Source organism: Eschrichtius robustus, chromosome 3 (assembly GCF_028021215.1).
Source record: "Eschrichtius robustus isolate mEscRob2 chromosome 3, mEscRob2.pri, whole genome shotgun sequence".
In the NCBI taxonomy this organism is placed as follows: Eukaryota; Metazoa; Chordata; class Mammalia; order Artiodactyla; family Eschrichtiidae; genus Eschrichtius; species Eschrichtius robustus.
The window spans coordinates 74,286,160-74,301,617 of NC_090826.1; the positions used below are offsets into that span (position 1 = coordinate 74,286,160).

Sequence of the window (15,458 nt, forward strand, 5' to 3'; positions counted from 1 at the left end):
TTGATGACATTGCAAACTATTCAGCAGTCAACAATTCAGCACAAAGGCGTTCGGAGTCACGCTGGCATGTTGTGACAGAATCACACAATTACATGGGATTCGTCCCATTCTGAAAATGCCTAAACAGCAAATGGCAGAAGTAAATGGAATCAAATGTCAGAGCCAGCACAGTCTGAGAGACTTGAAACTCAGACTCCACGATCCATGGGGGAAAGTTTCCTGCTGTGCCATGGAATAAAGGTGCCAGATAGAAAATGACAGCAAGACTTCTAAGAGCACCCCTGGCTTTGCTCTTCCTTGGCCTCTTTGGGATCCTGAAGGCGACAACAATATCGTGCAGAAACGAGGAAGGTGAAGCTGTGGATTGGTAGGTAAATGAAATGTGAGGCTTGGTGCGTGCAGATAGAAAGCCAGAGTACTGGTGGCTAACTGGCGCACTGTGAAGTTCAGGAGGCTTCCACTCCACCTCTCCCCTTAAGAAGAAAGCAAGTTGAAGTGTGTAAATGAGCCACGTATCCAGATAGGGGTAGGCTTCTGAATGAGGGAGCTTCCCTTTGAGAAGGAGCTTAGCAGCCCCTCGTGGGCCTGATTCATGCTCTCAGCAGGGCAAGGCTGGTGGCCACAGAGGTGCATTAGAGCTGACAGCTTCTCTCAGTTGGCAATTTCCTTTAATTGCATTGTGGCTTTCCCAACAGAACCCTTCCAACATCCTTTTAGAGTTGATGAAGGAGAGAGGTTAATTTTTCCCTGACACTGGAGCGTCTCCTTATGTGAAGGAGAAAGAGGGCTTGATGGTACAGAGCACTGTTTGGTTAACCTTGTTTACTGGACAGCACAGGCAGCTGTTGGAGTGGGTGGTAGGTCACCAGTCTCCTGCAGTGTCAAACAGACGAAACGCAGCTTTGCGTGACAGTCATGGATTCTCCGAAAGCTTTAATCACTTTTTCACTCTTTAATTAGGGTGTTTAGGTTTGCCTTTATGGTTGGCAGCAAGCTTTGTGTAAACTTCAGGCTAGAGAACATAGATCCACTCAATCGGTCTCTCAGCAAACAGTTACTGAGCTCACACCAGCCCTGTGCTGAGTGTTGAAAATACAAATATGAACAAAACATAGTTCTTACCCTTGAGGAGCTCATAGTTATGTGGTAAGGGCATATATGGGGCATTAGATGGGGCATTGGGGAGGATAGAGCCCAGAAGACTTCTCTGGGGAAGTACTGGGCTGGCCAAAAAGTTCGTTCGGGTTTTTCCATACCATCGCACAGAAAAACCTGAACAAATTTTTTGGCAAACCCAATAGTTTGGAGCTAAGTTTTGAGAACAATTATGAGTTAGTTAGAAAAACAAGGGAGATGCAAGGGCATCTCAGGCCAATGAAGAAGCAATGAGGAGGTCCAGAGGCAATAAGCAGTGGGGAGAGTTTGGAAGCAGTTAAGTAAAGTTGGCGCTTCGGGAGAATGTGGGGAAATGGCAGGAGGGGAGAGGGGAGCTTAGAGAGATAGGTGAGAGCCAGGTCATGAGGGGCTTCATGTGCTGAACTGCTGAGTCTGAACTTGACCTTGAAAGGGAGCTACTGAGAGACTTCAAGTGGGGACTTGATAAAGTCAGATTTGCATTTTAGCAAGCCCACTGGCAGTACTCTGAAGGCCAGCTGGCTGGGGACTAGCCTAGAGTCATGGAAACCAATAGGACTTCGGCAGTGTTACAGGTGAGAAGAAGTATGGACCCGAGTTAAAGAAGAGGAAATAGAGAGGAAGAACGCCCTGAGAGGACTTGGTAATGGATAGGCACAGGGTAGTAGGAGAGAGGAAGAAGTTAAGAAAGACTTGCAGGTTGCTGGCTTCTGTGACTGTGTGGATGTGTTCCCTAAGAGCAGGGGATGCGTAAAGTTGTCGCAAAATATTATGAACTTGGTTTCGAAAATATGGAGTTGGAGGTCTCTGAGACATCTTTGTATTTGGGTTTATCTAGACCTCAGCATAGAGATCTGGGCTAGAAATAGATTCAGAAATCTTCAGATTATAATTGGAGATGGTCACCTAAGGAAAATGTTTAAAAGCACTAGTCCTTAATTGGTGTGCCATGATAGTTGACGAACATTTCACTGGTGGGCCACCAAATTGTGATCAATATACAAAATTTATTTTTGCCACAACTGAATGGACATATTACTTAGCAATATCTGTCAGAGAGAATGCTGAGCTAAGCAGACAGGGAGGTACAGTCTCGAGCTGCTACAACTACCTGCGAGAGTTAAAGGGCAGAGGAACATGAGGTCAGCATCAAAGAATAATTTCATGTTTCGTGCCATGTGTGAGGACCTGGCCCTGAGAGTAAGAAAGCCTGGACAGGGCAGGAAAGAGCATAAATGGAAGCATAAGACTGATGAGAACCAAGTGAACGTTGAAGCTTTTCTCGGCAGTGTGAGACACTGTTGTGTGGTAATAGTGAATGCATTACAATGTTTGGTCCAGTGTGAGTATTTGAGGGTTAATCGTGGGGTTTGTGCTATTAAAGAGTGTTTGGCTAGACCGGGTCGATTTTGCTTTCCAGGTACTTTTGACAATGTCTGGAGACATTTTTGATTGGCACGACCTGGGGAGTACTATTGACATCTAATAGGAAGAGGCCAGGGATACTACAATGCACAGAGCAGGCTCCCAGAGGACAATGGGGCCCAAAATGTGAATACAGCACATTGAGAAACCCTGGGCTAGATGATCCAAGAATGGCTGAATGCCATGTGGGTCTAACAACCTCTGTTCCCTGTGAGATAACCAAAGGAGATATACAGATAGGAGACAATAGTAAAGAAAGAGAGGCATTTACTTAATTGGCTGGTCTTCGACCTGAATCCTCAATGCAGAGCATTCTGATAAACTGAGCTGAAGAATGTGGCTTAGGCCAGAGGCTCAAGAAAGCCTCCACTGACTCTGATGCCTAAACCCAAATTTCAGACCCAGCCAGCCCACTACAAAGAGATGAGCACGCCAAGCACCTAAGGCAGCAGAGAAAAACATACCTAAGACCTCTCTAGTCCAGGCCTGGGCCTTGACATTCTCCCCACTGCAGCCTTATAGAATGAAGAAAGAACAGAGAAGCCATTCTCAAAGTATGCGAACTTCTACTATGGGGATCCCACCCCCCAGGCCAGTAAATGTTTTTAGAACTTGTACAGTCAGATTTGCATTTCCTTCATTGGGAAGGAGCAACAGTAAGGGTGGAAAAAGAGGCAGAGAGCTTGCGCAAATCCCCTTCCTGAGACTTAGAGGCCTTCTGTGAAACATAAGTGAAATGATACATTTAAGTGCTTGACACAGTGGCTGCCATCAGGGAAACAGTTAGTAAATGTTAGTAATTCATAATTATTTCCTTTGTTAGGTTTACATTTTATAAGTTGCCTAAAAGGCAAGACAAGGAAAGTAGAGAGACTGGGGTAGAGTACTTATACCTAGACTCTGCAACCAGAAGCTGGAGAAGGAGCAAGCAACTAATGAATACCACCAAGAGTGTTTTGGGAAGGACATTACAACAGCTATATGAAGCACATGCTTCCGAGGTATGTTATAGTTAATCATTTATTTGAATCATATAAAATGCATAATACAGACTCCAAGGCTTCCAAAAGATGTTAACTCCTTGTCTACCCAATGCCCAATCCTAGCAACTGGAAGTAAGCTAGCTCAGAATCTGAATCAATCTAACTAAGACCTTAGGGAATACGTCAACATACTCCATAGCAATGCCAAATTGTTGATACGTTCGGCACTATGTCCAATGGCATCACTGGGCAAAGTGTGAACTAATTACGTATTGAAATCTTCTGGCTGCCAAACTCTGCCAATGTGCTCAGTACTTGCTATCTTACTCCTTTAATGGAAATAGAGAGAAGAGCCCTCTCCTATGACAATGCAATATAGATCTGTGATCAATATGCCATGAGTTATGGGTTGTTTAAGCCATGGTGGGATGAGTTTGGTGGGAAAAGTAAAGGGTTCCACTTGGTCTTCCTTTTAACTAATCATTTTCAAAATAGTAGGTTGAGAGCTAGGGCTCTAGTTCAAGGCCCTGGAACTAACTTGCCTGAATATGGAGCTTAAACCTTCTATCGGGACTCCATCAGGCAATGAGTTAACTGCCTCAATGTGGGCAGTCTCCCAACATTCCAGACACCATCTGCTGTTCAGTTACAAGATACTGCTTTTCAACCAGGGGTGACAAGTAAAATCGAACAATAATTAACATCCAATTATACTCATCTATGCATTTCCTAACAATAATTTATAGAGAAGTAAATATGTAAAATAACTCAGCACTTACAACGTGTTTGGTCTTTACATATGTCAACTAATTTAATCCCCACAGCAATACTGAGTTATACTCTAGCACCACTGCATATGTCTATTTGAGCATTTACTGAAAATGTGCAGAGAGCTATCACCTTGTGCACAAATATTCACTTTATTCACCTGTCATTAAGACCAGCCTTCGGAGCCAAGTTACAAAGTCAAAACTTATTTGTAAGCTGTTTGAGTACATGTGATGTTCCAAACACTGTCCTAGAGGCTTTTAGAAATTGTTCATTCTCAGCAACATCCCTGTTTTGAATTAATCGATTATTCTGTAAAAGCAAAACTACCAGTAGCTGCTTGTGCTTTCCAAGGTTGGGGATGGAAAACCTGGAGTATAACCCATCAGTGAGAAAATAAACACATTCTTCCCCTCCCAATCGCAGACTGCCCAAGAAGAGAAAGGCCAGAGCAACATTGCAAAGCCTCTGTCATTTATCTTATTTGGGAAACTATAATAATGATCTTTGGAAGTGCAAAAGTAGCCCCAGAGCCTAGGAGGGTGTGAGAGCTAAACTGCTCTGCAAAATAAAGAAGGGGTAGATGGGAGCTAGGAATTAAAAAGTATACAAAACTTGGAGGGAGATTGGAGGCAGGTCAGCTTGGTGATGTAAAACCATTCAATGTTTCATACCTTCAGTAAAACCTGCTCACACGCAATGTCTTGAGTGGTGGATTCTGGGAAGAAAATGACAGTAAAGGGGCTGATTTCCATGTCTGATTGGCATGGAGCCCAAAGAAGAACAACCGAAAAGACTGAGTGTTCTTTGGAATTTGGAACTATGTGCCAGAAGTGACTATGAGAACACAACTTCCCCACCTTCTGATCTGGAATTGAACTTCTGACAGAGAGTAGAATGCGAGATCAGACCAACTGGTTTTAAATCTCAAATGTCACGTTATGCCAATATCGGGTTTATGTTGGAAAATATCCCTTCTTTTGCCTTTGTAAATGAGAACCTTCCATATACCTTGATAATAACACTTATCAAACTATATCACAGTTGCCTATATTTACCTGATTATTCCCTGCTAGACTGGGGGCAGAGACCGTACCCTTCTTATTCAACATCCAGTAGTCGAAATAATACCCAACATAAGTGTTAAAGGAATAAAGATGTCCTGGGAATTCGCTGGTTGTCCAGTGGTTAGGACTCCGTGCTTCCACTGCCGGGGGCCTGGGATAGACCCCAAACCCTGGTGAGGGACTAAGATCCTGCAAGCCACGAGGCCAAAAAAAAAAAAAAAAAAAAAAAAGGTCTAGAGGCACAAGCCTATGTCTGCCTATTCTTTTTTTTTTAATTTTTATTTTATATTGGACCATAGTTGATTAACAATATTGTGTTAGTTTCAGGTGTACAGCAAAGTGATTCAGTTATACATACACATGTATCCTTTTTCAAATTCTTTTCCCATTTAGGTTATTACAGAATATTGAGCAGAGTTCCCTGTGCTACACAGTAGGTCCTTGTTAGTTATCTATCTTAAATATAGCAGTGTGTACATGTCAATCCCAAACTCCCAATCTATCCCTCCTCCCCATCGTTCCCCCCCTGGTAACCATAAGTTTGTTCTCTAAGTCTGAGTCTGTTTCTGTTTTGTAAATAAGCTCATTAGTATCAATTTTTTTAGATTCTGCATATAAGCGATATCATATGATGTTGTCTTTCTCTGTCTGACTTACTTCACTTAGTATGATAATCTCCAGGTCTTATTCTTAGTTCATGATTTTTCCCCTTTATGAGAGAGCCTCTTTTCACTAGAGCTACATCCCATTTACCTTAGCTGGCTGTTTTACCTCTGGTTAGAATGATAAACTTCATCTATTAGAAGAATTAAGTTCCTTACCGAATTTTCCCAGAGGCCTTCCACATTGTACCCCAAAGGCACACAATGGCCTTGTTACTGCATTCCATACAGGCTCATAGAATAACTAACTGTCAGAGTTCTCCAGTGGAGAATCTGAACGCCAATGATAGCGACGGTCAATTACGGAAAATGCAGGTAAGAAAACAGCTTACTTTTCTAAATATTCCTAAACATAGTAGCCAAGAATGCTGTAGAGATTATGTTGTGCCTTTTTTAAAAAAATGGTTTTAGATTATATCAAATAATGAAGCAACTGTAAGAAACTCAGTTATTGATTTTTTTTCTGAGAGACAAGCAAGGGTCTTTTTTTAAGGGGATGTGTTGTCCTTTCCTGCTTTTACTTATGTCACTGAGACTTTTTAATATTGACATCATTGGCTTCATTAAAAGTCACTGCATCATGACACAACTGAAATGGAATGACACAGAACAAATATAAGCAAGTTTCCAAAACATGACAAAGAGATACTATCAAAATAATAGTTTCATTTTGACTCAGAGATTTGACCAACTGTTTGGAGAATGTACTCGCATGTTGCCTTACCAGAGGAAATCCATTATCACATTCAATTATACCACTTTTTTTAAGCAGGAAAATGTCAAGTTGAAAAGGTGAAGTGACAGGAGAAATGGATTGAAGAAAAATCCTCCCCTATCAGGGAGGTAGTAGAAGCAGAGAATGAGGAATCCTGATTAAACAGGAAGTTATGACCAAGCAGCGAAGCACAAAGTAGGCAGAGAAAATCAGACCCTGACAGCCAATTCTGCATTGTGCCTATAATATCAATGGAGAGAGCTTAGCTGTAATCCTTGGCTGGTTGTTCCTACTGCATTTCCTGAACAAATATTTAAGTACCCCTTTATTATACACTAGTTGCCAGATCAGAAACATGGATCCAAAATAATTGAAATAGGAATATTGCCCTCACACACACATCACAATGCACAGGGCTCCTGTCACACAAGACAAAACCATGCATGGTTGAGAATGGACTTCTTGTCCCTTGTCTTGCACGTCACAGAATTCATATCGATGGGAAAGCTGCCTATTAGGGGAATGGATGACTTCTCATGTGTATTAATGAAAGTTCCGTATTGCAGGCCGGTAGCTGGTAGAAATGTTGTGAGCATTTATGAGTGAAAGATTTATGCCATTATAACCCTAAAATGTTCCTGCAGGATAACAACACAGCCTATATAATATACAATGATGGAGTCCCTAAGTTCATGAATTACAGCAGAAAGTATGGACATACCAAAGGTATGACAAAGGCTCTTATTTTCTCTTTCCTACTGGAAATCAGTATTTTCTTAAACATTCCATCTTCAGTAGTCTTATACTCCATACTAAAAAGATAGCTTTTCTTTTTAATGGTCTGAGTTATCAAAATGAGTGATTTCTGTGTCACAGGTTATAATGATATACTTTGACTTTGCAATATCCTTCTCACAAATCCCATTTTATTTCTTAATGTATCTTTTAATATATACTTTAAAGAAGAAATCCAAGTATTGACTACTGGGAATACCAGTGAGACTATATATGTGTGTGTGTGTGTGTGTGTGTGTATACTGTACACACATTTTAGGTTTATAGAGGTATAATTTGCATAAAGTAAAATTCACCCTTCTTAGTGTCAAGTTCCATTTGAAATACAGTAAACATTTTTGAAAAAGTATTTTTAAATAATTTTTATATTATAGTAATTTTTGTTGTTATATATTTTGTTCTATAATTATAATTATAATAGTTTTTATTATAGTGATTTTTGGTGTTTTTTGATTTATAAACTATGTATATATATATGTGTGTTATTGAAAAATTCAAAATGATAGTAAACAAAAAATCTGTAATCCTAATAGTCATTAGATAATTACACTTAATACTTTCTACTTTTTCTATGATACATATTTTGAAACATTTTTATAAAACTATTGTAATGACTACTTCGAACTTTTTTTAACTTAATATACCGTGAATAACTTTCTATGGCAACAAGTATTCTTCAGAAGGTTCCAAACTCAAATGCCTTCAGAGGCAGGCAAGTGATGTCAGCAAGCCAAGGGGGCTGAACTGGCAGGTAACTAGAGAACTGGAGAGTATATACTTGGTCTAAGGAAGCAGTTACTACTCAGCTTGCCTTATGGGAATGCAATTTTTCCAGAGAAAATTAGAGTTTGTGGGAAATCTCCCCAGTTTTTAAATGTTGGTAATAAATTCAAAGTTTTAAAAAATACTCTGCAAGCATAATAATATGTATCTGCAGGCTAGATTTGGACTGTGGGCTGCCTGTTTGCAACCTCTGATTAAGAACATCATTTGTAATGGCTGTCAAATGTCATGAGCATTGAAAGCCTTTGATTTAGCTAAGTTGCCTTCCTGATGGTCCTATTTGCATGGAACCCAACAATTTTTATAACATGCCGCATTCTGCAACCTCTCCTTTACCAACCTCCCACCACCATTTTCGCTCCACCCTGTTAGTTGATACAAGGGTTTAGAAAAAAGACTGGAAAAGGAGTGGGACCTGATGTCACATTGGGGAGTTCCCTGCCAACAGGTGTCCCGACATCCTGTGGCATTTGTACCAGGAAGTTAGGATTTCAGACAAACAGCAATACTCATCTGGGCCGAAGAGAGTCCCTGAAGATCATCCAGCTCTGTGAGGCAACTGAACTTTGAACATTTTCCATCTCGACACAGGTATTGATTCCATAGCCGCTGACAAAGTCACTGACAAATACTCTCCTTCCTTAAAGTGTGTTCTTTGAAAAAGAAATAACTGGCAGGCATTTGGTTTCTGCTCTAACACTAAGGCAAACATGACTTTTATGTCTCCATGGTCATATGCAAACTGGAAAGTCTAGTTAGCATACCAAAACTGTCTTGATATATTTATAAACACAGAAATAGTCATAGATGCCTGTTGGACAGGGTTCTTTGTGCCATGTCACAAGATGATGAAAATCCTTCTGTTTTCTTCTTTTCTGGCTTTCATGTTAGTCTGCTCTGGAGATTTTTACTAAATACAATTAACTGGGGTGCTTTAGAACATGGCTTCCCTGGTTTTTTTCTCTCTGCCTCTTTTTTCAAGCTTGTGGAACTGGGTGAATTCTGCACCTAAATGAGCATCAGTTTCTCACAATAAATTACTGCAAGTACATGTTTTCATTTGATATTTTCTCTTTCAACTCTGCTTTTTAGCTGGCTTTTGAAAATAGCATAGCTGCTTAGCAGTAAAGACATTATCTGAAGCTTGCCAGGTGACTACATAGTCTAACAAGGTCAAATTCCAATTAAGCAAATTTGCATTCTGCCAAAACAAATTTTCCTTGTAGTTTCAACATGAAATGCCTCTCAACTCTTCACAGGGTGGCTGCCCTAGCTCCCTTTTGTGGTGGGTTATTAACAGTAATGGGGCAATATGATGTGTCCCTGAATTGGTTTTGAAATTATTGAAAAAGAGCATGATCCTTGTAATTATTAGCCTAATAAAAAATTAGCCTGAAGTATAAAGGGCTTAAATGTTGTAGCTTTGAACTCTGTATTTTTAAAGGAGCTTTGTTTTTCTAATTTATCTGTATTTACTGTATCTTTGGTAGGTTTACTTCTGTGGAACAGAATCCAGGGGTTCTGGTTGATTCATTCCATTCCCCATTTTCCTCCAATTCCTGAAGAAGGCTATGATTATCCACCCACAGGGAGACGAAATGGACAAACGGGCATCTGCATAACTTTCAAGTACAAGCAATATGAAGCAATAGGTAACACTAGAGTGTGTAAAAAAAGAGAGAGAGAGAGAGAGATAACAATATTGAAGAAGGGATTTGGAAACATATTAATAAATTTATCACTTCATTTGCTTCTCTATTCATAAACCCTCTGATACCTAGATTCTAATATTGGCTTTGGTGAGATCTCGGGCAGGCTCACTTACTGGATCTCAGTTTCCTGGTCCACCAATGAAGTCTTTGAACTTGATCAGAGGCAGTAGTTTCAAATGTCCACAGGGGCCAGGCAGGTAACAAAAATGGGTGACACAGGTGGACATTGCATGGGCAGTGGCGACAGTGACAAACTGGGTTGTTGACTCTCCCCTAGCTTCCCTCAAAAGCTTCAGCTCCATTATACTGTGGTTCTGTGGGAATACAGAACTACATCTCCATATTTTTTAGAGGAAGCAGAAACCTAGGGGAGGATGTAAGAATAGAAGAGAGGGAAGGAAAGAGAGAGATAGATCCTCTGATTTTCAAACATGGTCTCAATCTTATTTATTTTTTAAATTGTGTAGACCTCATGTTGCCTATAGGCCACCAACATGACACTCTGAGCCTAAACCAGATGATCTTCTCTTAAGATCTCAAGCTCAAAGGGCCAAAAATACTTGGATTTGGAAAATCCAAAGTAGGAATGGGGAAGAGAAGTAGGAATGGTATTTTACCAATCACTTTTTACTGAGGAAGCTGCTAAATAGTAAAGAGTGATTTGCCTCTGGATATAGGAGGTTTAGAATATTTTTGTTTTTTATCAAATTTCCATCTTATGGAAAGGATTACTGAGCCTCTCACCCAAATTAAGCCCTAGTCTAACTAGCTGAGTTCCTATAATGATTAGAGAGCTTAATAGCATAGAGATTAGGTGTGCATGCTGATAAGTTGGTCATTCTTGGAGCTGGATGATTAGTACACGGGTGTTCTCTACTTTTGTATGTGTACACATGGGAGAAAAAACACATAGCCTCCAAGGCCAGACTGCCTGGGCTTGAATACCAACTCCTTCAGTTACAAGCTTTATAACCATGGGCATGTGACATAAATTCTCCATTAATTTATCTATAAAATGAGGATAATGATAAAAGAACTTACCTAATAATAAGGTTGTTCTTATGATTAAATTAGTAAACCCACATAATAATGCCTGGAAAGTAGGGAGTGTCAACTATTTTAACCAAAAGTTTGAAGGCTATTGGCTTAAAGAAGGGAATACTTTTGTTTTTGTTTTTCGTTCTGTTTAGTTTTTTAATTCACAACAAGATCTAAAATACCAGCAAGCATTTCCATTTGTGTCTTAATTCTCAACTTTTCTTTATTGTTTCTTGATTCAGATTCTCAGCTCTTGGTCTGCAACCCAAACGTTTATAGCTGTTCCATCCCAGTAACCTTTCATCAGGAGCTTGTTCACATGCCCCGGCTGTGTGCCAGATCCAGCTCATCAGAGATCCCTGGCCGGCATCTCACCACACTTCAGTCAGCCCAGGGACAAAAATTCCTCCATTTTGCAAAGTCTGATTCTTTTCTTGACGGTATGAAAGGCCATCATCAAACAATATGCTATTACACTGCTGCTGGACTCACCTTGGATTGCAAAGAGGAAATATTCTGATTATTCAGGGGAGTAGAAGTAGAAAAGGAGGGAGGACAAAGAAAGAAAAGGGAGAAGGGACACCAAGGGCCAATTAAAATATTAGCCACTTGAATAGAAGGGCTGCTGATCCAACCACAAAAGTATCTCACAACCATCTAGCCAGAGGCCAGTAAAAACTCAGTCTCCAGCCTCAGCTGGGCACAGAACCAAGCTGTCTCCTTTTTCTTTCACTCCCTAAGTAGTTATTTTAAGCCTTCCTTACCCTCAAGTCCTGCCTCTTCACCTTTTCCTTCATAGAGAGAATAGAAATCACCAGGAAGAAACCACTTCAAGAGCACACCCCACCCTCAACAATCTAAGCTATTTTCATTTTTTTTTTACCAGTTTTCTCTCATCCAAACAGAAGCAGTGCACCCCCTGTGCCCTGGAACCTATCCCAGCCTCAGAATACTTTCATAAACTCAACCTGTTCTCCCTCTTCTACTTCAGCTCTCCTGCTCTACAAGCCCCTTAGAATATAAACATTCCTAAAAACCCTCCCTCAATTCTAGATTCCCTATATCTCTGTTTTTTTTCTTCTAAATTTACTTTTAGAAAACTCTTCAGGGTCTTTACTTTCTCACTGCTCCTTGACTACAGTCTTGCTTCTCTGTCTGTAGACATTACAGTCTCTCCCAAGTCACCAATGGCCATCCTAATTGACCTCACTGCCTTCCTTCCTTCCTTTCTTCCAACTTCCTTCCGTCCTTCCTTCCTTCCATCCTTCTTTCCTTCCTAACTTCTTTCCTTCCTAACTTCCTTCCTTCCTTCCTAACTTCCTTCCTTCCTTCCTTCCTTCCTAACTTCCTTCCTTCCTTCCTAACTTCTTACCTTCCTTCCTTCCTTACTTCATTCGTTCCTTCATTCCTTCCTTCCTTCCTTCCGTCCTTCCTTCCTTTCTAACTTCCTTCCTTCCTTCCTTTAATGTTGAATAAAATTTACTGAATGCCTACTACTTGCCTGTGTTAGGCATTAGAGATCCCAAAATTAACAGGACAGAAATAGCTTCTGCAGAATTTGGCACAGTTGGAACCCTTTCTTTTTTGAAACATTCTCCTCCCTGAGTTTTGGAAGTATACAGTCTTTTGGTCTTCCTCCCACTTCTTATAAGTCTCTTCTGCCAGGTCCTCCTCCTCTGCATACTCCTTACGTGACTAGGTTGCCCTGTGGTCCTCTACTCACCCTTATTGCATATATATATTCCTGCTAGGCCATTCCCAAGTCTAGATCTCCACCCTAGACCTCTGTTCTGACAGATGTATTCATCAGTGAGTGGGATATTTCTGCTCGCAGGGTGGCACAGCCACACAAAATTCAACATGCCAAACTCATTTCATCATTATTCCTAACATATCTCACTCTTTTTCTCATATTCTGCATGGTCCCCTAGAACTCTTGACCCCTCTTTTTTTCTCTTCCCCCTTATCAAATCATCAAATTAAATCAGTTCCCGGTCCTTAATAACTCTCACATTTTTCTTACCCCCTCTAAAGTTTCTGCCATGGCCACGGCTCACACCTGTGTTTGTTACCACACTTATTGTGACAAGCTGGTGTTTTTCCTCTCTCTAATCTAATGTAGCCTTCCCAATTCATCCTGCACATTGCTTCTCAATTGATATTTATGATCATAAATCAGTTTCTATTAAGTCCCCACTAACACTCCTTAAAAAAATTTCCCTTGATTTCAGGAAAATTCAAACACTTTGGCATGGTTTATAAAGATCTCTAGACCCTAGCCTCTGGCTACTGCTCTATCCTTATTCTTTCCAAAGGTCTTTTCAGGACAAAAACCTATATTGTTCCCTTGTATGTGTGGAATAGAAGACGTTTTCAGAGACCAATATCATCCTAGTAATAATGATAATAACTTTTATTCGCATATCACTTTAGCGTTTACAAAATGTTCTCCTATCCACTCTCTCAGTCATGTTGTTATTATTGTGCTTGTGACATCCACATATCAGGGATGAGTGATGATTCTATTCCTGAGGATATTTTCAGGGATTTATCTAAGTTTAAATACTAACCTCACTATTTTTCTCTTTATAAACTCTAGACATCTTTGCAGCCTGGATGGCTCAACGGTTGAAGACGCACTTGCTAACAGAAACCTGGCAGCGAAAGAGACAAGAGCTTCCTTCAAACTGCTCCCTTCCTTACCATGTCTACAATGTCAAGGCAATTAAGTTATCTAGACAATCTTATTTCAGCTCTTATCAGGATCATGCCAAATGGTGTATTTCCCAAAAGGGCACCAAAAATCGCTGGACGTGTATTGGAGACCTAAATCGGAGCCCACACCAAGCCTTCAGAAGTGGAGGATTCATTTGTACTCAGAATCAGCGTATTTACCAAGCATTCCAAGGATTAGTTTTATATTATGAGAACTGTAACTAAACTTGGTGAAAGGACATATGTGCTATCATTTTCAACACTGATATGGGATCTTCTTCTACTAGATCTATTCTTCATATATTAAAAGCCTGTGAATTTACTTATGGTCCACATACCATCAAATAAAATGTTTTTCTCCCATGCTTACCATTTTATCTTCCAAATAGTGGCAATTTATCTACTTAGCATTTATTTATTTATTTATTTATTTTTTACATCCTTATTGGAGTATAATTGCTTTACAATGGTGTGTTAGTTTCTACTTTATAACAAAGTGAATCAGCTATACATATACCTTTATCCCTATATCTCCTCCCTCTTGCGTCTCCCTCTCACCCTCCCTACCCCACCCCTCTACTTAGCATTTATATGCCATAAACACACTCTGTTATGTATATCTAAAGTGAGAATAGAAGGAGTGAAAGGAAAAATTTTGTTCCAGTTAGTCAGCTCTCAATTGTCCATGGATTGACTGGCCATCTCTTAGAGTAATTTCATCTTCACAAAGAATTCCCTGACTGTCCTCCTCACCCCTTTTTGAAGAAAAAAACATTTCTATCTCTCTGTATATCAAACTACTTAGTCATATTCCTCCTACAGTTCTTTTCAATGGTTTATGGTCAAGTCTAATTGGTCATTCTTGAGCTACTACTTACTAACTGTATGATCTTGGACCATTCACCTGAACTCTCTGAGCCTTGGTTTTCTTCTCTATGAAATGGAGATAATATCTAGGTATCTTCAAGCAAATAGCACAGATCCTGGCCCAGTTGACACTTAAAAGACTGATGGAATTTTAATGTGAATCCCCCTACAGTGAGAAAAGACAAAAGAAAGTTTAGAAATGAGTAATATTTTTCCAAAAGGAAAAAATAAGTCAGGGACTTCTCTGGTGGTGCAGTAGTTAAGACTCCATGCTCTCAATGCAGGGGGTCCGGGTTCAATCCCTGGTCAGGGAAGTAGATCCCACATGCATGCCACAACTAAGAGTTCGCATGTGACAACTAAGGAGCTCGCCTGCTGCAACTAAGGCAACCAAATAAACAAAATTTTAAAAATAAAAAAATAAAATACTTTATAAAAAAATAAAATGAAATAAGTGACAGCCAAAAAAAAAGAAAAAAGAAAAAAAGAAGTCAGATTAGGAGAAAGAAATAAAACAACCCACCAACTTGGGGGGAAATAAAGAAGTGTAACATAAGGAAATCAGAATCAAATCTAGTAAGCTTAATTTCAGTGTGTTTCATTTTCTGGAATTCTTATCACTAAATATAACTATTATATAAGTGAATAATAATAAATTTGTATTAAGCACTCATTGTTTAATAAAATTTGAAACATGGTTCCTAATTTCAAGAAGCTTACAATCTAACAAAAGTAATCATAAGAATAACTAAAGCTAGCGCTTATCGAGTATTTACTATGTAGTAAACAGTCAA

General features: G+C 39.7%; 1 protein-coding gene across 2 annotated transcripts; it reads left to right on the plus strand.

Annotated features, from left to right (window-relative positions):
• Window positions 1-254: 254 nt before the first annotated feature.
• On the plus strand, window positions 255-14,022 carry DNASE2B (deoxyribonuclease 2 beta). 2 transcript variants are annotated; one of them, XM_068538044.1, is made up of 6 exons: window positions 255-367; window positions 3,383-3,560; window positions 7,399-7,480; window positions 9,823-9,984; window positions 11,325-11,522; window positions 13,682-14,022. In XM_068538044.1, exons 1-6 carry the CDS (start codon window positions 255-257, stop codon window positions 14,020-14,022), a joined length of 1,074 nt encoding a protein of 357 aa, XP_068394145.1. The 2 variants fall into 2 exon arrangements, with proteins under 2 accessions (XP_068394145.1, XP_068394146.1); XM_068538045.1 differs by having other exon boundaries at window positions 9,889-9,984.
• Window positions 14,023-15,458: the final 1,436 nt, after the last annotated feature.